The sequence below is a fragment of the Momordica charantia genome, assembly GCF_013281855.1.
Source record: "Momordica charantia cultivar OHB3-1 chromosome 3 unlocalized genomic scaffold, Mcharantia_2.0 BLBB01000003.1, whole genome shotgun sequence".
NCBI classification, from domain to species: domain Eukaryota; kingdom Viridiplantae; phylum Streptophyta; class Magnoliopsida; order Cucurbitales; family Cucurbitaceae; genus Momordica; species Momordica charantia.
This window is the reverse complement of record NW_028275161.1, coordinates 17,506,033-17,533,536: the sequence shown is the minus strand read 5'-3', so window position 1 is coordinate 17,533,536 and position 27,504 is coordinate 17,506,033. Positions and strand designations below refer to the sequence as shown.

Here is a 27,504-nt window from a genome sequence, read left to right as displayed (position 1 = left end):
CTGACAAATCAGATGTCCGATTTCTTGGAAAACTTATTTTTTTTAACCTTTTCTGACTATACCTTCATTTAAATATTGGTTCCGGAGAGAAACATGAAAATGGTTTTTTTTTTTCTTATCATGAAAAGGTTTTTTTTTCTTCCTTTTTTTGGTAGACTTAGCCAATTTAGCTAACATGTGTGAGAGATTTGATGCCGCATATATCTTTCCATGTTCATGCAAATTTATAATAAACCAATGGTCCTCATTTGGTAAGAAAATCAAGGATTTCATATCTAAGGAAAGAGACAAAATACTTTAGAAAATAGAATACTTGCTCCTTAACTATAAGACCAAATCTTGTCTTGTCCTCGTCACAATTGAGAAATTGATAACTCGTTAATTTTTATAAAAAATCTTTATTTTTACATTTCTCTCTCTTAGTCGTCAAACATTTAATAGTAGTAAGGATAAGATCCCTCCTAAGGTCAGTATTTTTCATTAAACAAATCTCATAAGTCTAGCCTCGCTTTTTAGCTTTTGTGTACTGACTACGCTCGATAATAGTTATTCTTCTTGTTCGGCTGCTGTTTCTTATTTTTTTCTCTCTTTTTCTACCTTTTGAAGAGTGACAGAGGGATACACACACCCTCACTTTTCTTACCTCTTTCTTTTTATTTTGGTAATAAGAACACCTATAAGAAGCTGCCCAGCCATTGACTAAAATACATACCACGTTTGCCAATTGAAAAAGAAAAAAAAAAGTTAAAATAGTAGTTTGTTCACGTCTTTTAGTTTTGGTTCTTTTTCTATTCAAAATGGTCGTTTTGATTCGTGGACTTTCAATTTTGGTTAATTCTAGTCTCTGTACTTAAAAAAAATAACCATTTTGATCTATTACTTTTATTCTTAATCTCATTCACAATTTTAAAACGACGTTAAAGTTAATATATTTTTTAGAATGTAAATTTTACTTTATAGTTTATACTAAATAGTTTCTGTTATGTATAAAATTTGTGTTAATATTTTGTAAAGAATGACTAAAATGATCACTCCTCCAACAACGACTAAAATAGTATTCTAGAGAGGAGATAAGAAGAGGTCCAGTAGGCATCATTCTCACTTGCAGCTCCATAACAATGGCGAAGACGGCAACCAGAAGCCTATTTGGATTCTCTCTTTTCATTGTTTGCTTCTTCTTCTCTCTCGCAGAACCTCAACCGTCGCCTGTTATCGGATATGGCTACCGGATCAGATCGGCGCACGTTGATCCCACCGGAAAGTCGTTGACCGCCGGTCTTGCCCTCATCAGAAGTTCCTCCGTTTATGGATCCGATCTTCACACACTCACCCTCCAAGCCAGGTTCATTTCTACTTCTACTACTCTTTCTTTTATTACTTTACAATATATATATATATTTTTTTCTGAAGACCTTTTTTTATCAGTTATTTGCCAAAAACATTTGCAAAAATAAATAAATAATTTTGTAATAATTTTCATCTGTTCAACTTCAAACATTGTAGAATTTCATTCTTTTGGTGATTTCCCATTTCATTGACTAATGTATATTTATAAACATCTTTCCCCTAGTTTGGTAGTTTTTCTCTTTTATCTGAATAATTGATTCTAATTAGCCCTTTCAATCCAAGTTTAAATTCTAAAGTTAAATTTGATTTTCTGGGTTCAACAGCGCCAAGAATAAAATCCAATCAATTTAGAAATAATAATATGTATTTTATCTATTGAATCATAATTGGATCAGCTAAATTTAAAATACTCAATTAAACGAGAGAATAGTGGTAAATGTTCATGTTTCATATTCAAGAACAACTTTTATAAATTGTTTTAAAAAAGTTCGTAGTCTATCTACCATTCTCAAATGTTTATGACATCAATAAAATTTTATCACATATTTTTCACTAATAAGATGCTAATAAATATAAAAAATTTAAATGATGTAATAATTATGGATTTAAAAAAGAAGTTCAAGCGAAACTTTAATTTTTTAATTAATTACTTTTTTTTAGATTAAAAAAGAAGTAATAATCGTATTTTTATTTTTATTTTTCAAAAGAAGTAATTACAAAATACATTTTTGTTTTTTTTTTCTCATAAGAAACAAAAATGCAAAAATAATAATTATTTGATGTGAGCCTGCAGTTTGGAGACGAAAGACCGGCTGAGAATACGAATAACAGACTCAGCCCGCGAAAGATGGGAGATTCCGGACAACATAATTCCCCGCCGATCCAACTCCCGATTCCGTTCCCCGCCGGAGAGCCACGTTGACTCGCCGGCGACCGCTTCCATCTCCGATCCCGCTTCCGACCTCGCTTTGAGCCTCCGCAACACCACGCCTTTCGGGTTTTCCGTTCTTCGACGGTCGTCTGGCGATGTCCTCTTCGACACGGCTCCGGATTTGTCAGATCCGGGGACTTTTCTCGTCTTCAAGGATCAATACATTCAACTTTCCTCTTCGCTCCCCAAGGATAGATCCTCTCTCTTTGGAATTGGCGAGCAAACCAGGGAATCGTTCAAGCTCGTGTCGAATAAAAGCAAAACCCTAACGCTTTGGAACGCCGATATCGGCAGGGCCATCGTTGATGTGAACCTATACGGTTCGCATCCTTTCTATATTGACGTCCGGTCGCCGTCTCGCGATGGTAAAGTAGTGGCGGGGACGACGCACGGAGTTCTGTTGCTGAACAGTAATGGCATGGATATTATATATTCTGGCGATAGGATTACGTATAAGGTTATTGGTGGAGTTATTGATTTGTACTTCTTTGCGGGTCCGTCGCCAGTATCGGTGATAGATCAGTATACTGAGCTTATTGGGCGGCCTGCACCCGTGCCTTACTGGTCATTTGGTAAGTTTTCCTATTCCTATTTTCTCAATGTTACTATCTGTGTGATTATCGATTTCTTCTAGGAGCACTTAATAGAATAGAAGACTTCAAGAATTGGTGATTTATTCACGTTATTTCCTCTAGATTTTTGCGACATCAGGTTAATGATTTGATTCTGTAGCTTTTACAGAAATAATTGATTTGAATGGAAACTGATATTTCTACATTTTAATACAGTTTAATCGAGTTTTTCCTAATCTGACTTGGATTTGTAAGAAATGATTAGTTTGGATATTGCTAACATTGTAAGAAAATTCTGACATATGTAAAATAATACTAGCTATAATTGCTTGCTCTAATCGCTTTATTGAAAGGAAAGCACATGCATTCATTGAAATTGACTCTCAAATTTATCATGTAGTTGAGATATTCATTTATCTGTTAATCATCCTACGCCAGAAGTAACAAGGAAACTAAATTTTCTCATGTGAAGGATATCACCAATGTCGTTATGGCTACAAGAATGTTTCTGACGTTGAGAATGTTGTTGCTCGTTATGCCAAAGTCGGTATTCCTCTTGAAGTTATGTGGACAGACATTGATTACATGGATGGGTATAAGGATTTTACTTTTGATCCCATCAATTTTCCAGCGGAGAAGATGAAGATATTTGTTGATAATCTTCACCAAAATGGACAAAAATATGTGGCCATCTTGGATCCCGGTGTGTTTTTTAGCAGTTCAATTGTTTTTCCATGTGGAAATATTTCTTTCATTATTTTATTTCTTCTGTATATATTTCTTGAATGTAACGTGACAAGTTTCTGGGCATTTTTCCAGCCCACACGCAATGCAACTACTGATTTATTTTCTCACACGGTTAATTTTCTGCAGGTATCAGTATAAATAAGACATATGGAACATTCATTCGAGGAACAAAAGCTGACATCTTTATAAAATACAATGGGGTCCCATACTCAGGCGAGGTTTGGTCTGGACCTGTTTACTTCCCTGATTTTGTTCATCCAAACAGTGAGATATTTTGGGGTGGCGAGATTAAATTATTTCGAGATATTGTTCCATTTGATGGTCTTTGGATTGATATGAATGAGATATCAAATGCTATAACTTCTTCTACAAGCCCACTTTCTAACCTTGATAACCCTCCTTACAAGATTAACAATGCTGCAGTACTACGTCCCATTAACAATAATACTGTGCCAGCATCAAGTCTTCATTTTGGTAACTTGACAGAGTATAATACTCATAACTTATATGGTCTCCTAGAGTCAAGGGCTACTCATGCCTCTTTAGTGAAAGTAACGGGCAAAAGACCTTTTGTTGTGTCAAGATCAACTTTTGTAGGCTCTGGGAAGTACACGGCACATTGGACTGGAGATAATGATGCAACATGGAATGATTTAGGATACACAATCCCATCCATTTTGAACTTTGGGCTCTTTGGAATTCCAATGGTTGGTTCTGACATCTGTGGATTTGCTGGAGACACGACCGAAGAACTTTGTCGACGTTGGATTCAGGTAAAAGTTCGCTCATCATTTTTTTTCTTTCTAATTATAGACAGTGTTTGGAAAATGGCCTTTTCCAAAACACTGAAGTTGCCTTTTTCAAAACTTGTTCAACTTTTGCAGTTAGGTGCATTTTACCCTTTTGCCAGAGGTCATTCTGATAAATTCTACATTCGTCGAGAGCTCTATCTTTGGGATTCAGTCGCTGCAACAGCCAGGAAGGTCCTTGCACTTCGTTATCGCCTACTTCCTTACTTCTACACTTTGATGTATGAGGCACATAGAAAGGGAACACCCATTGCACGTCCTCTCTTCTTCTCATTCCCTCAGGATATCAAGACCTATGAAATCAGCTCCCAGTTTCTACTTGGCAAAGGTGTATTGATTTCCCCAGTTTTGAAGGAGGGAGCTCTTTCTGTTGATGCATATTTCCCGGAAGGAAACTGGTTTAGCCTCTTCAATTATTCGGAGTCGGTGAGTGTAAAGTCAGGGCAGCAAGTCACTCTTGATGCACCTGCTGATCATATAAACGTCCATGTCAGGGAAGGAAATATTTTAGTATTACATGGGGATGCGATGACAACACGAGCAGCTCGAGGAACCGCCTTCAAGCTTTTGGTAGTCGTCAGCAATGGTCAGAGCAGCGATGGAGAGGTTTTCTTGGATGATGGAGGAGTGGTGGAAATGGGAGAAGAGGGAGGGAATTGGAGCCTGGTAAGATTTCATAGTGAAGCAGTTGGGAGTAAGTTACTGATCAAATCTGAGGTTGTAAATGGAGGATTTGCTTTGACCCAAAAACTGATAATTGACAAGGTGACCTTTATAGGGTTTGAAAGGCATGAGAAAATGGGTGGGTTTGGTTTAAAGATAAGCAAAGGAGCAAACTTGAATGGAAACTCAGCCATCAAAAAGACGTATGAGTACTCTGGCAAGTTTGTTAATGTTGAAATCTCGGCACTGTCAATTCCTATTTGGGAAGAATTCAAATTGGAGTTGACATTTTAATATTGCTCCAAGTGATATGTGGTGACATTATGGCATATTCATCTGTAATATGTTATCTTAATCAAAGTGAAAAATAAAAAAGTTATCTCCTCAATCAGTCTATCCCTTTACATATATTTTGTTATCTCGTAGTATATCGACATGTGAGGTGAGGATTCAAATCGACGATGATTAGATACTGACATATTATTTAAAAAAATAATAATTCACCCACTAGATTATTAATGTTAAAAAAAAATCTTAATATTACAAAATCCTTCAAATTACCTCTCTTAATTAGTTTAGTTTTTTTCTAGTTTGGAATCAAAGAAATGTATTTTTAAACGATTCATATACCTGGAAGGGTGTAGTACCAAACAAAATATAGATTTAATAATGCCCATGTAATATACTTTAATAGTAATAATTATTTTAACAATTTAAATAAGGCCAAAGAAAACTATATTTAATCCCATTATTAAATTAAGCATTTAATATTTATTAAAAGATATATTATTTATTTATTTTTTCGAAGGAAAAAATACACATTTTATTTGAGTAATTAATAATAAAAAAAATTATTTTAGATCTAATACATTGTTTAACCTAAAATTTGGAAAAAATAAATAAGTCTCATGAGTTCATTACAATATTCGCAGTGTTAGATAACGCGCGCATTGAAGTTCGCAATCGTATGGATGCAAGGTTGCAGAAAACACCAAGAAATTTCTACCCCGACGACTACATGACGACGATCAACAACTGAAACCGGCGCGACTTCAATTCAGCTCATGCAATTGCCAGTGCCAGTGCCAGTGCCGGAGGAAGTCGGAATCGGATAGCGCCCGGAACTCTCTCTCTCTTTTGGTCGGTGTAAAGGCGCCGGTATCATAACTATCATCGGAGGCGGCTCTCAATTTTCACTTTCACTACACGCGGCCGACTTGATTCAGTCGTTTCTGCTTCTGCTGCGGTTTTCGTTGTGTAAATTTTCAATTCTTGAATACTATGGAGTTGGAGGTGAGGACTGTGGGAGGGATGGAGGATTGTTTCGTATCACTTCCTCTCCTTCTCATCCAAACTCTTGAGAGGCGGTCTTCGGCAATGGACGGTCTCCCTGAACTTCTCGTTCTTGAACTTCGGGATTCCTCTTCCGATGAGGTCTGGATGGTTTCTTGGTCTGGCGCTACCTCGTCTTCTTCTGCAATTGAGGTACCTTTGCGTGTTAAACCTGCTTTTATTTCTCTGTCTTCGTGATTTCTATAATGGCTATGGTGACTACTGAGAACGATTTTTTTTAGTTTGTGAATGTTAATTCTCAATCGACGTGTGCGTCTGAAGCACCATTCTTGAAGTATGAGCGTTTAGGACGACTTTTCTAGAAAAGATAGTCGCTAGTTTAAGGCTGTGCTTAGAAACCGATAGAATTGAATGCATTTGCTGTGCCATTTTGCCCCTTTTTGGTGTTACTTCCTCGTCAGTAGTTTTCTGCTAGCAGAGCTGCTAGAGTTCGGAATCTTGTGTGTGACTTGTACATTGATGTATGACTAAAGCTTTTATCTTGTATCAGTAGTTTTCCGATTAGTAAAGCTTTTATCTTCCATTGATGTATGACTTGTACATTTGATATAGATAAGTTGAGGATGGGCATAAGGAGTCTTGTAGAAGTGTGAACTTTTACTGTTGTAGTATAGCGAAATCGACCCAGCAACATATAGGATTATCTTGCAACTGCAACTGCATTGTATAGTCAAAGGGCTGTGCAAAGTGGGCGGTTGATTGATTATGTTTCTAGGTGTAGCTTTGCCTCGTTATTAACTGTTATTAGCCATCTATATGTTAAGTTTTACCAAATCATATGCTGTCTGTCTTATTTATTTAACATGGTTACTTCTAGCTATATCCTGCTGGCATTTTAAGGAAAATGATACCATAAACTTTAATCCCCCTCCCTTTCTCTTCATACTCCATAATTATTTTTGTTGTTAAGCAGTATGTGGGTCTCTGGATGTATTACAGAGTTCTCTTGAATTTTGTCATATTAAATTCTTATTCACTCAACATGTAGTTTTAAATTTAATGTAGGTCTCCAAGCAGTTTGCAGATTGCATTTCTTTACCAGACTGTATCATTGTTCAAGTTCGAGCTACTTCTTATGTGCCAGAGGCTACTCAAGTTTCAATTGAGCCATATAGTGAGGATGATTGGGAGGTTCTAGAGTTAAATGCGGAGCTTGCTGAGGCAGCCACATTGAACCAGGTCCCTTATATGCATCCCTATCTTCTAAATTTCCCTTTCTCATCACACATCCAAGATGGATGTAAAACTGCTTTGATTTAGGGAGGGTTTAAATCTATTTTGCTTATGTTTGTCTTTGTAAATAATAGGAAAAAAATGTGGTTTTGTAACAGATAAATGGGTGCCGTCAAAGGTTTTGGTTATCATATTATTTTTGGGTTCATCCCGGAGTAGAATTCAAATTATTATGTGAATTCTATCAAATAACTATTACTTATTTGCCATGTTTTCTTCATTTTTTTTAATTTTTTCTGATAACTGGGAGTCGGAGTTTTGCTCTCCTATACCTGGGGCACCCATCATGTTTTCTTTATTGTTGCTCCGTTCTTTTGCTTCACTTTTATTAGCGTCTCTAGTTATCCCTAGTTTTCCTCTCCTCATTGTTACAGATGTTTTGTTCATATTGAGATGGCTAGTTGGGGCATTTTGTGCAGTATTGCACTATCCAGTGAGAACAAAAAATTTAAGGTTCAAGTTGAATAACGAGTACAGAGTAGGTATAGTGAGACTGTGATTAGATAGGAATAAGTGAATAACTCTTGATCCTTTTCTTTTCAACGGTAAGATTTTTCCTGGCTGTCCAGTTTTATGAAGCATCTTTTGAAGCTTTTGGCAGAATTATTATTATTATTTTTTAATATGAATAAAATAAGAGATTTCAGGAATGATAAATACTTGCTTTGAGTTGTAAAAACCTCAGATAGAAAAAAAAAACAGTACTCAAAATCAAGTTCTTGTTGTCTTTTTATCTTGGCATGTCTTAATAGTTAATACTCATGTTCAAGTTCGGGCAAGACAACTTTATTTGCTTCTAGCTAGTAATTTTTGTGCAAAAAGTGGGAGAAGCCTTTAACATCTTTTTCTTTGGTGTCCTTGTTCACGGGAAATTTGGGAGAAGGCATCTTGAGTTCAAGTACTTTTTTGGCCAACCAAACACATAGAAAAAAGTTGGTTTAGAGTATTTTTTTCCCCTCATGAAAATGAGACACATATGGATGTGGAACTTGCATACAACACAATATGGACATGACAGCACATCAATTTCTAAAAGACCAGGTATCGTTTTGGGCTCCTGTAGTAGAGTATAGAGCTTCATACAAGGAGGAATACACACGTTTGAAAAGGAGCATGTCTTACTATTCTTCAAGCTATTCTCTAAAACCTTCCCACCTACCACATGTCCTTATTTTATATGCCTGTGCAAGTTATTAATTTGATTGGGAAACTTTTTAGGGGTTTTCTTTGGGAAGGAGCAAACAATTCGGGTTAATGTCATCTTGTGATCTAAAGGAAGGTCCGGTTCAACTGATCTATTGATTGAGGGGCCTTGTCATCAGTAGCTTTAAACAGAGAAAGCAAACTCTTCTCGCAAAGTGGATTTTGAGTTTTTTAGTGGAAAAAGAGGCCCTTTGGTGGAGGTCGTTGTTGCCAAATATAGCTCCATCAACTTAAGCTCTTCACATGGGGATTTTTCTATGCACTTTTCCAAATGCCCATGGAAGTCTATTTTCAAATGTCAGCAGCGTATTCTTTCCAGGATCAAGCAATCTTTGGGCAATGGTTAGATAGATGGGTTGGGTATGACCCTCTCTTCCAGATGTTACCAAGGAATTGATTTTAGTAGGCCTTTCGCGGATAATAAAATTCAAGAGTGGGCAGCTTTACTTGATTTTCTCCCTGTGGCCCATTTCACGAATTGCCCTGACAAATAACAATGGCTAGCTTCTGGATGCAGTTGGATCCATCACTATTTTGTCCCTTTCACAGTTATGACAAAAATAGATGCTTCATCATGTCCCTCATTATGTTTAGAAGTTTGGCATAGTTGGTATAGGTACCTTAAAAAGGTAAAATTATTCTTGTGGTAAATTGGTCACGAGAGTGTATACCCGTGATTTGATATGGGAGGAAGTATCCTTCCCTTGCTCTATCCTTGGGTTGGTGTATCATGTTGAAAGAAGTTACTGAAATCCCAAAGTCACACTTTCCTTAGTTCTTTTGCATACAGATTATGGAGTTGCTCATTCACCTCCTTTAATTAACTTGAGGCTCTCATTGGCAATAGAAGGTTCTTGGCTACAATTTATTAGAGCTTATTTTTGGAAATTGCGGCTCGAAGGACCAACAAAACTTTCACTAGCTTAGAGAAGACTGTTGACACTTTTTTAGATAATATTTATTTTGTGGCCCCTCTTGTTGTAAATTATATGCTCTTTTTAACAATTATATTTTAAATGTTCTATATGCTAATTGAAAGAATTCTTTGTAACTTTTTTGACTTGGGGTTTGACTTTCCTCCTTTTTTTTTTTGATAAGAAACTTAGAGAAGTGTATTAATCACAAAAGGGAGAACAACCTAAGGGCAAGGGGTAGAGGAAACCCCTCCCCAACACAAAACTACTACATGTACGCCTTCCAATTGTGAAGGATCGAAAGAAGGGAGTAGTTGCAAAAGAATTTACTAAAACTATGACACCACCTAGAAGCAGTGAGCTGAATATTACTCCACAAAACGTGAAAATCTAAAGAAAAATCATCAAAGAGTCTTTTTTTTCGTTCCAGCCAAAGGTTCTACATAACTGCTGCCACCACGAGAGTCCACAAGGTTCCTTTGGCATTTTTGAATCCGCTACCCCCTATGGCTTGAAGAAGCCACTCATCTACTCGTTGCGGGAGACAAAGGCTCATGTTGAAATGGCAAAAGACTAGGGACCAACAATTTCTGGCAAGTGTGCAGTGGAGAAATAATTGATCAATGGTCTCTTCTGCCTTAAGGCACAAGGGGCATGCAGAGGGAAGCATGCTCCAAGTACTGCACTCCCTTTGAAGGCAGTCCTGAGTGTTTAAACCACGGTGAGCCATCGACCAAAGAAAGACTTTAATCTTTTTAGGGACCTTTGTCTTTCAAATCTTCTTGATAAGGGGGGGTTGGATAATCTTACATCGTTTTGAAAGATGGAAAAAAGTGGACTTGGTAGTGAACACACCTGAACCATCTATCTTCCATCTCGCCCCATCTATGGATTCTCCCAATCTGACCGTATCTAGCTGATTGATTATACCTAGCCAACTGTTGACTTCTCTGTCGAAAAGCCCCCTTCGAAAGCCTAGGTCCCAGTCTTGTTGCTCGGTGTTCCAACAATCGTGGATGGTGTCCTCCTTTCTCACAGAGAGTAAGTAAAGGTCAAGAAAGGTCATCTCCAACGATTGGTTTCCAATCCAAAGATCCTTCCAGAACCTGATTTTCTTCCCATTATTTGCCTTGAAAGACAGAAACTTAAGGAAAAGGTTTGTGTTATTCGCAATCGCAAACCATGGCCGCCCTTTTGCTGCACCTTTTGGAGTGGCTGTGAGCCAACCATGAGGAAGAGTATCATAAATACTTTCCACCACACGCCTCCATAGAGCATCTTCTTCTTGAGTAAACCTCCACAATAATTTAAGTAAAAGAGCATTGTTTCTCTGCTGGAACGATCCTATTCCAAGACCACCGTGGGAGAGAGGCAGAGAGGTCCATTCCCATTTCACTAGATGGCTGCAAGAGTGGTGAGTACCTCCGTCCCAAAAGAAATCCCTAACATACTTCTCCATGGTCTTAATCACCGTTTTGGGAGCTTTCAACAAAGAAAGATAATAGAGGTAAGCTGCTAAGGATCGATTGGGCCAAAGTTAGGCGACCTCCTTTAGAAAGGGAGAGGTTTTTCCATTTAGATATCTTGCATCTAAACTTTTCCAACATTGGTTCCCAAAAGCCGATGGAGTTTGCATACCTCCTAGAGGGAAGCCCAGATAGTTGAACGGAAGGCTTTCAATTTTACACCTAATGATGTTTGCCGCTAAGAGGAGATCACCCTCCTCAATGTTTATCCCTATCAGAGAAGTTTTATCCGCATTCATAGACATACCTGCAGCATAGACAAAAAGGGATACTATCCCCCACCAATCCAGAAGATCTTCAACCCTCCCCTTGCTGAAAATAATGGTGTCATCCGCGTATTGGAGGTGTGTGAGGGGGACTTGTTTAGACCCGACCAGAAAACCCTTCAGTATTCTTCTCTCATGGCAAAAGTGCACAAGACGACTAAAAGCATCTCCAATCAAGGTGAAGAGGAAAGGAGACAAAGGACAGCCCTGTCTAAGTCCTCTCTGGGCAAAGATTTTGCCTCTGGGCCTCCCATTTATCAGAACAGAGAAGTTCACCGATCCAATACACCCTTCGATCCAACTGCACCATTTCGTACCGAAGCCTTTCCTCTTTAGAACAGCCAACAGAAAATTCCAGTCCACCATATCGTAAGCCTTCTAATAATCAAGCTTGAGGATGAAGCCACTTTTCTTGGAAGCTCGCCACTCACCAACCCCTTCGGAGGCAATCAAGATCGCATCTAGGATATTTCTGCCCTCAACAAACGCTGCTTGGGTGTTGCTAATAATAGAAGGGAGGTACTTTCTTAGTCTTTCGGCCAAGACCTTTGCTATAATTTTGTAAAGAGAAGTGACCAAACTAATGGGGCGAAAGTCCCTAACTTTGTTAGCTTTTCTCTTCTTTGGGATAAGACATAGATAAGTTTCATTTGTTCTCCGATTGATGATCCCATTTTGAAAAAAGTCTTGGAACACTCTAATTAAGTCGGCCTTCAAAATGTTCCGAAGACTTTTTAAAAAATTCATTTGTCATCCCATCAGGGCCCGGAGATTTGAGGGTGCCAAGTTTCCTGATAGCATCGTGCACTTCCTCTTCACTGAAGGGAGCCTCCAAGTCAAGACTGTCCTGATGACTAAGAGAATTCCATTCCATTCCATCAAAACAAAACCGGGGTCCAGCTTTATATCAGCTACGAAATTGTTTGGTTTTTTTTCTCCAAAAAGATATAGATGCTTCATTTATTTATTCATTTTTTAAATATCTGTAAATTTTTGAGCTATAACTTGACTGATCTCACGATATAATCGTTTGACCTTATTTGGTTGCCAAGAAAATTTGCAAGATTTTAAATATTAGGTTGGTGGCCACGTGGATTGAATTAATTGTCTTTAAAGCTTTTTTTCTTTTTACCTAGCCTCAATGACCAATAGGCAAATCAATTGTGGTTGGTACGGACACATTTTTTAAAGTATATATTTTTAAATATATTTCAAATTTCTTGGATTTCAATAATTTTCACATTAAAAATTTATTTAGTTTATGATATTTACATTTAAAAACCATGATGACATATGCGATGCTCCAAGATGTTGAAGAATTTAATTACATAGTTATTAGGTATACCAAAATGTTGGAGGGTTTTCTTTCTTCTACTCTTATTGCCAGTAATAACAAGTATTGATGGTAACAAGTTCATTGATCAGAGTATCTTATGTAATTTGAAATCTAGATGATGATTAATATATTATTGAAGGAAGCTAACAGAAGATAATAATAACCATATCTCATATCAGAGCTGTTGATATAAGTTGTCTATAAGGATGAAAAAAATTCAAGAAAATTGTATATGATGCAGGTTAGAATAATTCATGAAGGAATGAGATTTCCTTTGTGGTTGCATGGTCGGACGGCTGTTACATTCCTTGTGGTTTCTACCTCTCCTAAGCGCGCGGTGGGTAAGATGATGTCTAATGCTTTGGTCTCATTTTTATGGGATATCAAATTGAGTCCAGTTAAAGTTGTAGAATCATTCTAGTCATTTATGAGTAACCATATTGGTTTTTTTTTGTTAAAGCAGGGTCCAAGTAACCATATTGTTTTTCCTATTTAATGAATGGATATGATATTTATCTGCTTTGTAATATTGATTGACTGGTATAAAAGCGTACAAGATTCTTTATTATTATTATTATTTTTTTATGAAGACCTAATACGGAATATTCAAGACTGGAAATTGTTAAAACTCATTGCTATAGGTATAGCCAATAGTTTTGTAAGATCACGATGTTTGCATATGTCAGCAGAACACTCGAATTCTTCCAAAATAATCAAAAGAATAATTCATTCCTGGAGGTTGCAGATATACCGTTCTTTATTTTATTCTACTTATGAATCATCAATTATCATATTTCAACGCATTATTTGCTCCATTTGTGTATGCTCGTATGCATATATCTCTTTCCCTTCATTTACTACGTTCCTCTTGTCAGGTTGAGCCATTTATTTTCTTTTATTTTAAGTGGTCTTGTGAAAAGTAAATATTTCCTGTTTCAGTGAAACTTGTGCAAGGAACTAAGGTAGTAGTTGCTCCAAAGACACGTGAGAAAGTTCTGGATTCTAGAGAGGGTTCGCCCATACAATCTTCTTGTATGGTTCAGGCAAAAGCTGTGCTGCGAGTTCAAGACCTGGACAAGAGATTGATTTGCAATAGTACCTTTGCAGGCATTGAGCTTCGGGTAGTGCCAACTTCTGTTGCCTTTATTCATCCACAAACGGCTAAAAATTTCTCATTGAACTCTCTTGAGTTGGTTTCTATATTGCCTAGATCATCAGGGAAAGAGAGTGGGAACCATAATGAGATCAATGATTTGAGGAAGTTGAAAAGTTCAACTGCCGAAACGAATAGTGGAGAAAGAACGAATGGAGAGGAAAGTCGCCAGGCTGTTATTTATCTATTAAATTCAAATTTGGTCAATGAAGGGCATATAATGATCGCTCGTTCCCTTCGACTTTATCTGAGAATCAACTTGCATTCATGTATGTCAGTTTATTTGCATTTCCTAACAAAATATTCAACTTCCCTATTCTTATCTGTGAATGACAGAAGCAGAAGTTCATTTTGGTCATGTTTCTAGGAAATGGAATAATTGGTGGAAGAAAATATCACTTAGACCACAAAACAGATTCGAGTTTGGTAGCTTTCTAAGTTAAATTTTTTTTTTCGTAATTTGCACCATTTCAGATCAGCGCATTTCCATTTCTTAATAAAGTATTTGATGGCTGTCAACTAATTTGTTTAATTGATTAAAGGAGATGATTCACGAACTACAGAACAGATTGTGTTTTAGTACCTTCTATGTTTAAAACTTGTTTGCGATATGCATTATTAATATCTTCTGAATTTTATGCAAGAAATCATATATCCTTGTAAGTATAATTTTAGGAATTTTGGTTTCATTGCTGAATCAATCTTGGTGTCTTAAGTTCAAGTTCTTTTGTAACCTTTTCTGTTTATCTCTATAACTATAAATACACATTCAGGTTTTCTAACCCAACGCTTCATAAATCAAGCTTTATTAATGTCAAATATCTTCAAAAAGTTCATCCAGATTCAATTAGCAGGCAACAGCACCAGGTTTCAGCTTCCAAATAACTATTCCATTAAGTTATAAATAGTAAACAATCCGGGAATAGCTGCCTATGTTAATTATCCAAACATTTATCAGAAGGTTATCTTGATGATGCCTTCTGTCACCTTATGCTTTAATTTAGACAATGATTTCTAATTCTCAAGGGAATGTCTGAATACTTGCAGGGGTTCTTGTAAAGCAACACAAAGTTAATTTGAAGGAGGGTTTCTCCTCTGCTTCGCTCTCTCTTTGCTACTTTAAAGTACTTGACGATGACATGACTCTTGCTAAGAATGATCTCAAGGCAAGTGACAGCCATAAAAGCGTCAAGAGGAAAAATATGATGTTCAAGACTAGCTCATGGTCTTATATGGACGTTGCTAACTCATCAGCTCATGACCAAGTTGTTGAGGTTCTCTCTCACGAATCTCCTGGTAGTGAGGATGAGGGTTCTTGCTGTTTGTCAGGTGTGAAAAAAGGATTACAAATTCTTCTTCAAGAATGGTTCCTTGCACATCTTAATGCCATGGCTTGTAGCGTAGGAAATAAAGTTAATGCAATGCGTCTGGGAAACCAAAGCTTGCTTCACTTTGAAGTCAATGGTTTGAAGTCTGGGACTCGAAACATAAACTCAGCACCTCTTAATGCTTCAGAAGACACAACTAAGACAGTTGAGATCCTGTATGTTATGACTATTTTGCAAGAGCCGTTGCAAGGGGTATGCAGTAATGCATTTGAACTTTCTTTCGATGATCTAAATAAGTGCGTCATTAAATTGGGAAGTGCAGAGTTGTCTGAAAAGTTGCACTTGGGTGACCCTATATCCTTCTCAACCATCAAAGAGAAGACTTATGTTGAGGGTGATAGCTTGGATGTATCTTCTCTGAGCTGGTTGGATGCGTCTCTTCCTGATGTTATTAATAGTACGTATTCTCTGTAATGATTTGTTCACTTAGCTGCCTTGGTAGTTTGATAGCGTTATACTAAAATAGGGTTACATTTTTTGCAGCATGCACTTCAGTGAAGTATGTTAATCCTAATGAAAACTATCTCCATGACATACGGGTTCCAGTCATAGCTGCATAATCACAAACATAACTTCAAAACTTTATGATTCATCTCTTCATACTTAATCGTGTTAGTTTTGACTCGAGAAAAGTTTAGTATCTTGCTAAATGTTGAATTCTTACGAGTTGTAGTAGACCCTGCTGTTATGTGTTGTTTATCTTATTCAAGAAGCAGTTTTCTGCTGTTATTGTTGTGTACCATACCCTGAGGCCTCACATTCCTCTCTGTTTTCTTCTTTTTGTTCGACCATGCTGATGCCTAAAGTATCCTTGACCCTAGAGTCATATTTGCTGCAGGGATAAAGGTATTATTATCTCCAACAGCTGGGAGGTGGTTTGGGACCCATAATCTTCCACTTCCTGGACATATTCTCTTATGTGGACCTCCAGTACGTTCCTTTCTTTTTAGATTTAATCCCATAATGTGATGTTCTTGGAGTAGGTTAAATGTGGTTATTGCCCACTAGAGCTCGATGAAAATAAAAAATATGGCATGATAAAGTTGCTATTATTATTTTTTTAATATCCGTGAGTGTATGGGCCAGCTTGCGCACACCTCAACTAATCTAACCACATGACCCTGCTATTTGATTGCTAAGGAAACTCGTAGGATATTAAATCCTAGGTAGGTAGTCATCATGATTTGGACTCATTCCCTCTAAGGCCTTTATTATTTACATTGACCCTTATTGACTAACCATGATGGTTAAAGTTGCTTTTATTTGTGTTCCTATTTTTTTAAAAAAGAAACAAACCCTTTGATGCACCCTAGCATCTAGACTCCAAAATACTCGAGAAAATCTTTATCCATACAAAAATTAGTTGACGCTAGAGTTTATTCCTCTTCCTCTGTTAATAAAGGTGGCCTACTAAGTACTTACCAAGTAGTAACTAACTAAAGGAACTAATCCTGAAAACTACTTAACAAAACAACTCACACAAAGATAGATTCAAAATGGAAGGAAAGACAGACTCTTAGTATCTGCTGTAGGAAAGAGAAGTTTGGGTTTCTTTCCTCTCTTTGGTTGAAAATTTTCCTTTTGAGAGAAATTCTTTCCTCCTCTTTCTCCCTCTTTGCGTCAGATCCCTTTAGCCTCCCAACTTTTCTTTTATCTGTTTTCTTAGCTCACAGGTTTATTTCCAATTGGTGGGGACAAGATTATAAGAAATTTCTTTTGGGAAGGTGCTTGCCCTTGTGGAAATTGGCATCAAGTAAGATGTAACCTAGTCACTCTTCCCAGAGACCTGGTATTGTTAGACAAATTAGGCTCTTCTTTCAAAGTTGTTGGGGAGATTTTACGATGGTCCAAAAGATTTATGGAAGCAAGTCATCTAGTAAATATGAAGAAGCCTAAGCTTTGGGGTCTCTCTTGGATAAATGTTGCTCCATTAGTAGTAGAAGCCCTGGATGCATATTCTAAAATTGTACAATCCTTCCAATCTCAATATGGAATCCAATGATATGGTTGGGACAATCTCAATATGGTGCCAAACATTGCTGAGAGATTTTCCCAACTCTTTTCTATGGCCGTTGGAAAAGAAAAAAAAGGGCATTGCAGTCAAAGAAGCCTATGGTCATAGAAATGACTATTGGAAAGGTTGTTTTGATAACCAAATTGATCACAGAAAGGTTGAGTTGGTTTGAAGGATCTTCGATCATGAAATTCAGGTAAGAAAGATTTAATTTCCTGATGGGCTTCCAAGAAAAAATGAACATAAGGCTACAGGAATTCAAGAACGTTTGATCGAAGAGGAATCCAATGCAAATTCTTTTAGAAAATCTCTTAACCATACGTTTGATTTACGATTGCATTGCTTTGAAGATGAAATTGTGCGCATGGATAAAAAACCAACTTAAATTTGCATGGATTTGAAGCTTCTTACATTCAAGAAAATATTTTGAGAAGGCCGGCAATTAATGGGCAATTGATCGAAGTGGCTGGTTCAGAACCAGCTAAAGTACTTAATTTAGCCACAAGGATCAGAGCTAGTTGATGGCATTATTACAGATGGCATGATAGGAAACTTTTTTCAAGAAGCACCTTGGACTTGGTCGACCTTTGACTGACTATGCATGAAGAAGACTTCTTTGTTAGTTTTGCCCTTCCGACAAGGCCAAAACTTCTGCAAGATGAGCTTTTTTTTCTTCAGTTTTGTTGATTATTTTTATGATGGGATGGTCAAATAGAGCTGATTAACATGGAGGATGCGTTTCTTCCGGCTTTTGCTGATTATTTTGGCATGGAGAATGAAATTTTGTTCTGCCTGAGAAGTAATTTTGCCGATGTTAAGAAATTTCTCCCATATATGGCAACTCTGGGTAAAATATGTTATGTGGACATGATTGAAAAGGAGTCGAATGATTATCACTCAAATGTTTTTTTTCTCGTACTGTCCAGCCAAATTTTATGAAGAGTTTTAGGCAAATTCTGAAATTGGAGTAGCTGGATGGAAATCTTTGGCTTGGATTTTATGTTTTCTATGGGAAAGGTTGCACAACCCGCTGGACCCAAGATCAAGTTCAATTTTATGAATTTCCACAAATGAGAGAAATCTCTTATCGAATATTGAGATTAGCAATGTTCTGCATATATTGAATGGTGGAAGATATTATCAGGAGAAAATTCCTTTGGAAAGTTTGAATAATCAATAATGCAAATATTTTTTGATTATTTTATGTTTTAGTGATGACGTAGGGATAGAGCCACTAACTACTAAGGAGCAAATGCTTATGGAAAATTTGATTAGCAGTTACTGCAGACATCTTTGATCTTTCTATTAGTTAATGTTTTATATTTGATGTAGAATTTTATTACTCCTTAATGGTCGGCATATTTTTGATTTGATATCAGGGTTCTGGAAAGACATTATTAGCAAGAGCTGCTGCAAAATTCCTTCAGGAATACGAAGATCTTTTAGCACACGTGTATGTATAATTATGACGATCTCTTTTTCTCTTATAGAACATGGATTTGATCTATTGGTTTTATTTTAATATCAATTCTTCCTCGCAATTTGTTCATTCAAACTGTTTCTTCTTGGGGGAAAAAATTATGATGGTAGGTTTATTTCATTTATTTGGACTCTGCTTTAGATTTTGTGGCATGGAATGAAAAAAAAGTGAAGCTGGTTGAGAAGTAAATCGTTTATTTCCTTTTAATATTTTCATTAGGGCTGCTAATTCCACTTTGGCATACGGTTAATTAAAGAAAAGATCCAACAAATAATATTTTAAGTGTAGATTTATCCTTAAGTAGGGAAAATGGGAAAGGTTAGAAAAGGCTGGCATGAAGCTGGAGGACTGAAGGGACGAAACCATAGGCTCATAAACAGATTTGTTATTTTGAGGCAAAGTAATGCCAGTACATCGATGCATATTGTGGCACGCCACCTGGAGTTCTTATTTAGTGAGGCCTTGCAAGTGAAACTCTGTATACTCATTAATCCTAGTTCTTCTTGCAGGGTTTTTGTTTGTTGTTCTCGACTTGCTTCTGAAAAAGTCCAGACTATTCGCCAGTCACTATTGAGCTATATATCAGAAGCTTTAGATCATGCACCTTCTCTCATTATTTTTGATGACTTAGATAGCATTATTTTGTCAACATCTGACTCAGAAGGATTTCAGCCATCCACATCAATGTCTGCAATGTCAGAGTTTCTCACTGACATGATAGATGAATACGAGGTAATAACTTTATTGTGGTTTCCATGTTCACTTGCACGGAAGGCAAATGTTCTATATTATGGTTTTATGTAGCTCTAAAAATCTTGCTCTTTATTAACCTTTTAAAACTTTTGATAACATATTATTCTCTGATCAAATCTTTTCTTTTCAACCACCGTGGATTAGTTTAGTGGTTAATAAGGATCAATCTAAATAATAGAGGGCTTAGAGGAAATGAGTTCAAAGTGATGACTACCTACTTAGGATTTAATATCCTACGAGTTATTTTAGTAACCAAATGTAGTAGGGTCAGACAGTTGTCTCGTGAGAATAGTCGAGGTATGCACAAGTTGGCTTGGACAATCAACGGATATCAAAAGAAAATCTTTTCTTTTCTTTTGTACTATTTCTCTTGCTTATCACGGAGAAAACTTGGTTCTAATGTGTAATTTTGTGTTAAAGGAAAACAAGCTAGTTTTAGAGAAGTTTTTGGCTAGCTTTTGTTCAAGTCCTGGGCTGTAGAGTTATTTTTGGCACTTTGTATAACGTTCGATCTGAACAATAAAGTTACAAATACAAGGCTTGCAATGCATTAAAATTGATGTCTCTGTTCATGTGGTTTTGTGCTCCTTAATTGATGAGATGTTAGTCTCAAGTATCAGTTTTTAGCATTTAAATCCCGTAAACAATGTGTGCCACATGTCCAGTGCCAATAATACTACTGTCAAGTTTGGATCATCTAATTGTGATTAGTTCATTGTCTTTTTTAGAAGCTCCAGTTGCTCCTTGCTGAACAATTATGACTCAGTAATGGTAGATTCTTCTGTACGTGTGACATGGGCTTGATTTGCTTGGTTCTTCTTATGATCCAAGATTGGTGTGATAGATTTCATATATGTGGCCTACGATGGATCATAAGAAGTGTAAGCACAAATATTCTAAAAAACATTTATTTAATAACTAGTGGAATTGATCTTTATTAAATTATTTGCACAACTTATATTTAAATTTCTGATTCACGTTTCCATATTGATGTAATGGAAGCAAATTTAATTATGTTGCTGACAATAAGCCAGATTTTACCTTTCTCCAAAACCCTATTAGTTTGTGTTAATCCGGTTAAAGCTATATTATCAGATGTTTGGTGTAAAGGAAACCAGACAAGGGCAAAGAATGGATAGAGTGTTCTGAACTAACAAAATTCAAGGCTTCTCAATGGTTTTCACTCTCAGTTTTATTTTCGAACTATTCTTCAAGTATTATTTGCTGTTCTTGGGATGCTTTCATTACTTAGCTTTTTGGTTTTCTTGTTCATATATATTTCTTCTAACTCATTTTGAAGTTTGTATCATCGAACATTTTTGCTTAATTTCATTCATCAATTAAATTTTTGTTTCTTGATTAAAAGAAAAAAAGCCAGATTTTTCTAAAATTATATCATTATGATTATAATGTTAGTGTTTTGGTCCACTTTCATCAAAACTGACAGGAAAAGAGGAAAAGCTCGTGTCAGGTTGGTCCTATTGCATTTGTGGCTTCCGTGCAGACTCTAGATAAAATACCACAATCATTGAGATCTTCAGGTTTGTCTTTTTCCCAACTAAGCTGGAGATGGCTGCACATGTGCTTAACCAGTTTTTCTATAATTTTTTTTCTCAATTTTTAAATCTAGTTTTTTCCTTCAATTGGATAAATCAGGAAGATTCGACTTTCATATGGAATTGCCTGCTCCTGCTGCATCAGAACGAGCTGCTATTTTGAAGCATGAAATACAGAGACGTTCCCTAGATTGTTCAGATGTGACCTTACAAGAAATTGCCTCAAAATGTGATGGCTATGATGCATATGATTTGGTACATAGCTATTTCTTGCTTTGTTGTAATTGTTACGTTCATTTTTATAAATATTTCATGGAAATGTTTTCAAATGTTGATATCAATATAAAATTAGGGTTCTTGTAACTAATATATATATATCAATCAAAAGTTTGTTTCTTGTTCAAAAAAATCAATATAAAAATAGGGTTCTCGTAACTTTTATATATACATACATACATACTAGGGATTACTTTGAACTCTTCTTTGTTGCTTCATTAAGCTCCAATTATACCTAATTTAGGGTTTGGGATAGGGAGGGCAAGTATTGTTCTGGTTCTGTCTCATATTGGTCATACTTCAGGCTTTTATTTTTCTGTTGGGGGAGCCTTTTAATCGTCATTCTTCACGATTGAGGATCTTTTTTTTAGATAAGAAACATTCTTCATTTCATAAAAAACAAAGGTAACATCCTAAGGGCTGGGGTAGAGAGAACCCCACCTAAGAAACTAGACAATCTCTTTCCAATTGTTAAAGACCATGGAAAGGTTGTAGTTACAAAAGAATTTCCTATAATTGATGCACCACCAGAAGACGGTGAACTGTACATTCCTACAAAAAATGTCAAAAGTAGAGGACTTATCTTCAAAAACACAAGAATTCCTTTCCAACCAAAGATGCCACATTAAAAGCAGAATTACCTAAAAGTGAGATTTTCTTCTTGGACTATGGCTAATAAATGGGGTAATTCTTTGGAATTACTCCATGAGAGGTCCAAAATTGTAAACTTCCAACTCTGGTGGGTATATTTTGTGTAAGGATACTTCATAACAGTAGGATCTGTTGGTTCACGACCATCTGTTCTATGGTATTTGATGTAGGGTTTTCCAATTTTGGTGTTGGTTTGATCCTTAATCGTAAGGGGATTTTTCTTTTTTCTTTTTTTTTTTTGGAATAAATGTCAAATTACTTTCTTTCCTTTAAAAAATGAGGATACTTTGAATTTGGATAAGGCTATTCACCACTTTTTTGGTTTTTGGTTAGAATGGAATGGGAGGAGGTTTTTAGGATAGTTCATTATTGTGAGTTTATACTAAGTTAATAATGTAGATTGTTCTGTTGTTATTCTGTCTTATAAAAAAACATTTTTATTGTTTGCTATGATAATCTAGAAATGCAACTTTTTTTTATCAAGAGTGGTGTCCTAATGAAATGACCCAAGGATTGACTCCTTCCCAACTTAAAATGCTAATTGTGGATTGTTTGTTTTAATTAGCTTGCAAGTTCTTACTTTGGAGTGGAGGAATGGATATTGTTTTATTCTTCAAATGGAAAAATATTTATTCATGTCGTGTTTAATATTATTATTTTTTTTTTTTTGAGAATTTGCTCCTCGTCACATTTATACACCATTTTTTTCTCCTTTTTATTTTGGTTTTTTTTTTATTTTTATTTTTTTTACCATTGCCTTCATTCCTGCTTTGATGCTGTGTCTGAAGTTAAAAAATCAAAAGTTTTACTTCAATAGTCTGTCATTTAACAAATCAAGCTATTTAGTTGCACCTCATTATGTGTTATAGATTTACTTAGACAAGCGTGATGTCTCCTCCCCCCAAATTTGCACGTTCATGTTCATCTTTAAGCATAAAAACGTTCGAATTCTACTTTCAGGAAATTTTGGTTGATAGAGCTGTCCACGCTGCCGTTAGCCGTTTTCTCCCACTGCATCTTGCTCTAAACCAGAAGCAACATCCCACTCTAATCGAAAATGATTTTTCTCTGGCTATGAACGAATTTGTTCCAGCTTCAATGCGTGATATTACTAAACCAGCTGCAGAAGGTGGTCGCTCAGGCTGGGATGATGTTGGCGGTTTAGTTGAAGTTAAGAATTCTATCAAAGAGGTATAATTTTCTTTTGGCTTCTTGAGAATTTGGATTATGTTGAAGCTTTTTATGTCTGCGTTGGTGATACATGGACTTTGGGCTTTAAAGTTCAAGTTTTATCATTTATTTATTTAAATAATTGCCTCTTTTCTGTTGACCAATTGGAAATCTTTTTCCACGACTCCTCAGAGTACATTCTGTTTGTATTTTTGTACTTTTCTCACATCAATGGAAGGTGTTCTTTCTTATCCAAAACATGACAGTGAGGCTTAGTATAAGTATCAACTTACAATCCCATCCAGATTGATTAAATCAAAACATGTGCAAATAGACCAAACACTTCATAAAGAAGAAGGCGGATGAAGAGCAAGTGGATTCTTTTCATGTTTCCACAAAGAATCAAGTTACGTTGATGTTTCCATCTAGTCATCAGGCTAAAAATGCTCAGTATCTATACTCCAGCTTGGGTGTCATCTGGAAGGACGAAATCCTTGAATAGTATATCTTGGTTTTTTATATTTGTCCTTCTACATCCTTCCTTATGCCCTATATCTTTTATTATTTATGCAGTTACTTTCTTTTTTTACTTGTAAAGTATCAGACAAATGTTACTTTATTTTACTCATTAATTTTCATTATGTTTTCTAAATAGTTCGAATGCCGTTTCCTTCATTTGTACCATTATAAGATTGAATTCTGATTCAATGCATCTTAATTAATTCAAGTATATATTTTCTTTTTTCCCGTCCATGTCCTACATTATTTTAGAGCTTTCTATTTTTAATATTTTCCTACACATTTATGTATTAAATGCATGTATTGCCTTCAAAGTTTCCCGATATCTTTTTGCAGATGCTTGTATTGCCTTCAAAGTTCCCCAATATCTTTTCGCGAGCTCCTTTAAGGTTACGGTCGAATGTTCTCCTATATGGACCCCCTGGTTGTGGCAAGACACACATAGTTGGTGCTGCTGCTGCTGCTTGTTCTTTGCGATTTATATCAGTGAAAGGGCCTGAACTTTTAAACAAATACATTGGCGCTTCTGAGCAAGCTGTGAGAGACTGACTAACCTTGCTTACCACTTTTTTAAAATTTAAAGTGCATGTGATATGATCCTTTGATTGATATTGTTTAGCACCGTTAAAGTTTAGTTTCTTAGTATGTTCAAATTAATGCCAGGAATCTGAAAATGTCGTGCTTCCTGTATATCTTATAATGTTGTCGAACGTTTTAATGGCCAGTGTGTTGCTTGTGATTTTATCAAGTGGCTTGTGTGGTTTTCTCTTATAGTTTTATGTGCTAAACCTCTCTTTACTCTCGGTCTCAATTTAAGAATTGATTGACAAGCATAAAATTTTTATACCTGTCCCTTGTTTCGGACAGATTGTTAAATCTGGGGGTCTATAATTAAGTAATTAACGAAGGTTGAGGTCTTGTTCTGTTAAATTCTTTTTATGTCTTTCAGATCAGGAAATATCTTGAAAGATTTAGATATAATGAATGCTTTTTGCTTAGAATCTCAACAATTGGTCTCAGGTTCGGGATATTTTCTCGAAAGCAACTGCAGCAGCACCTTGCATTCTTTTCTTTGACGAGTTTGATTCAATTGCCCCAAAGAGAGGGCACGATAACACTGGAGTCACTGATCGTGTGGTCAATCAAGTGGGTATCCTATTAACTTGACCCTGTATTGATTTTGGATTCATTTATTTTCTGACTACTTTGTTTCCCTGCTTGCAGTTTCTAACTGAATTGGATGGTGTTGAAGTTCTAACCGGTGTATTTGTTTTTGCTGCAACAAGGTTAGTATCTCTTCGTTTAAAAAAATGGGGGCCAGCGACAACAACAATAGCTGAAATAATCATGCTTATCTCGTGATTGCTTGCTTTCTATCATAATTTTTTTTTTCTTTTCTAAATTCCACTATGTTCAATAATTGACTAGTTTTCAATTCCCCGGCTTCTCTTTTTCTTCTTTAGTTGTATTTCGTTTTTCATTTTAAGCAGTAGACCAGATTTGCTTGATGCCGCACTGCTAAGACCTGGCCGGCTAGATCGTCTTCTGTTTTGTGATTTCCCCTCTCCAGTGGAACGGCTAAATATTCTTCAAGTTCTTTCCACAAAGGTTGGTGTCTCTGAACTCTAATTATTCATTTGTGTTTGCATTTTTTTTTGGCTTTTATGGCTTACGGATCAACGTCACCTTTCAGTTTACCCACTTGGGACCAACGTCTATTAATGGCTGAAAGGTTTCAGTTATGCTCATGACACCAGTAGATAGGCATTTTCTTGTTTCATCTTTTATTCCGTTTATTTTGCTTCTGCCATTAGAATAATTTTTCAGTTTAAGGTAGTAGAGAGTTTGATATACGTAAATATAAATACACATACATAGTTTCATGAATACAACGCATGGTTAAATTTTGTTTATTTATTTATTTCACAATGGTAAAATTTGCAGGAGACAGTTTTAAGTTAAAAATAAGCTTTTAAACTAACTAGTTTGCTAACTAAAATATACAGATCAATTTCTTTCCATTACACGAACACATTTGTCATTGAGCATTATAATTTGTCCAAGAGGTACAGCCTCCAAGTTCAAATCCATTGGACCTAGAAAATTCTTAGATCGTTGTTTGGTTGGGAAAAAGCTTAGCTAGGAATATTAGCGAGTTTACCTCAATGCATCTATTTTTATGAAGTCTATCACTTACCTCAAAAGCTTAAGTGCTTAAGTTAATAGATTAGAGTATATTTAATTATCTCTTATATATATTCTTAACACTTAACACTCTTCTCATGAGTAGGCTTAAATTTTAATTTGATTTATGAAAACCCAGCTTATTAACTATTGATAAAAATGGGGGAAGAAGTGATATTACATGGATTTGAACTAAATTACTATTGAGCTCAAAAGTTGTTATTGGTATATTAAAGTATATTTAATCTCTTATATATTTTCCTCGCAATTTTTTGAACCATATTAGTCTCACTGATGGATGAATTTAGAAGTTGAATGACAATGTTTTTAATTGAATAATGGATGGATACAGTTGCCATTAGCTAGTGATGTTGATTTGGAGGCGGTCGCTTATATGACAGAAGGATACAGTGGAGCCGACCTTCAAGCTCTACTCTCAGATGCTCAACTTGCAGCGGTTCACGAGCATCTCGATAGCATGAATGCTAATGACCCAGCTCAAAAGCCTATCATTACTGATGCTATTTTGAAGGCAGCTACAGCCAAGGCAAGACCATCAGTATCAGATGCTGAGAAGCAGAGGCTGTACGGCATTTACAGACAGTTCTTGGATTCCAAAAAATCTGTCTCCATGCAGGTACCTCCATTTTTCCTTCTCTCTCTTTACTTTCCTCTCACCACTTTGATAGTATGCATTTTTCAAAGTGTTCCCAATTCCTATATCTCGGCTGAATGATCATTGAAATAGTAGTAATAGTGATATTTACGCTATCATGGGTGGCCCATTGGTCCAAAAGGGCTAGGGTTGTCAATTCCTATGTGTTTCTCGGCACCAAATATTGTCGGGTCAAGCTGTTGTCCCATGAGATTGGTCAAAAAACTAAGCTGGTCTGGACACTTACAAATATCAAAAAAAAATAATAAATATAGTGATAGTTACACTATATGCTGATAGGTTCTAGAAAAATGCATTTAAAATTTGCTTTTAGCTTTTACTTTGGGAAAATCTTCTAGGATTGTTTATAGATGGTATGAACCAAAGTTCTATTTTATTCCAAATTTATTTCTATCTTTACCACCCAGATATCATCTCTCTCTCTCTGTTTTTTTTTTCCCTTTTTTATAACTAGTAAATCCTTCAATTTCAATATATTTAATTTGCATATGGTTTGTCTTTCAGACTAGAGATGCAAAGGGCAAGCGGGCAACCCTAGCTTAAGGACACGGGCAGCATCATCACTAAATTTTGCTCATCAAATAGATATATATATACATATGCTTCCACTCACTTACCTTCTATCTTCAACTAGTTTATTTATTGTTACCATATTATTCTTATACAACATATTTATTTTAAAATATTACATTACAAATAGGAAACAAAAATTTAATAGGGGTCGGAATTAGATCTTATAACCAATAAAAAGATTATAGATGTCTAACTTTTTGAACTATGTTCA

The 27,504-nt window shown here is 36.0% G+C and overlaps 2 protein-coding genes across 6 annotated transcripts; both read left to right on the top strand.

Moving 5' to 3' along the window:
• Positions 1-1,117: 1,117 nt before the first annotated feature.
• Positions 1,118-5,457, top strand: LOC111012738 (alpha-glucosidase-like). The gene is made up of 5 exons (XM_088121501.1): positions 1,118-1,342; positions 2,141-2,850; positions 3,323-3,553; positions 3,724-4,370; positions 4,482-5,457. Exons 1-5 carry the CDS (start codon positions 1,119-1,121, stop codon positions 5,361-5,363), a joined length of 2,694 nt encoding a protein of 897 aa, XP_087977627.1. The 5' UTR covers position 1,118; the 3' UTR covers positions 5,364-5,457.
• A 529-nt stretch (positions 5,458-5,986) lies between these two features.
• Positions 5,987-27,498, top strand: PEX1 (peroxisome 1). Of its 5 annotated transcripts, none has more exons than XM_022286761.2 (17): positions 5,989-6,554; positions 7,428-7,601; positions 13,142-13,241; positions 13,840-14,322; positions 15,101-15,838; positions 16,280-16,371; positions 18,835-18,908; positions 19,445-19,667; positions 21,136-21,229; positions 21,345-21,499; positions 23,132-23,362; positions 24,197-24,397; positions 24,881-25,006; positions 25,085-25,146; positions 25,324-25,468; positions 26,397-26,681; positions 27,225-27,498. In XM_022286761.2, the coding sequence occupies exons 1-17, from the start codon at positions 6,351-6,353 to the stop codon at positions 27,261-27,263; spliced, it is 3,426 nt and encodes a 1,141-aa protein (XP_022142453.1). In that variant the 5' UTR covers positions 5,989-6,350; the 3' UTR covers positions 27,264-27,498. The 5 variants fall into 5 exon arrangements, with proteins under 5 accessions (XP_022142455.1, XP_087978088.1, XP_022142453.1 ...); XM_022286762.2 differs by having other exon boundaries at positions 5,990-6,554; positions 25,351-25,468; XM_022286763.2 differs by lacking the exon at positions 27,225-27,498 and having other exon boundaries at positions 5,987-6,554; positions 26,446-26,675.
• The last annotated feature ends 6 nt before the right edge of the window (positions 27,499-27,504 follow it).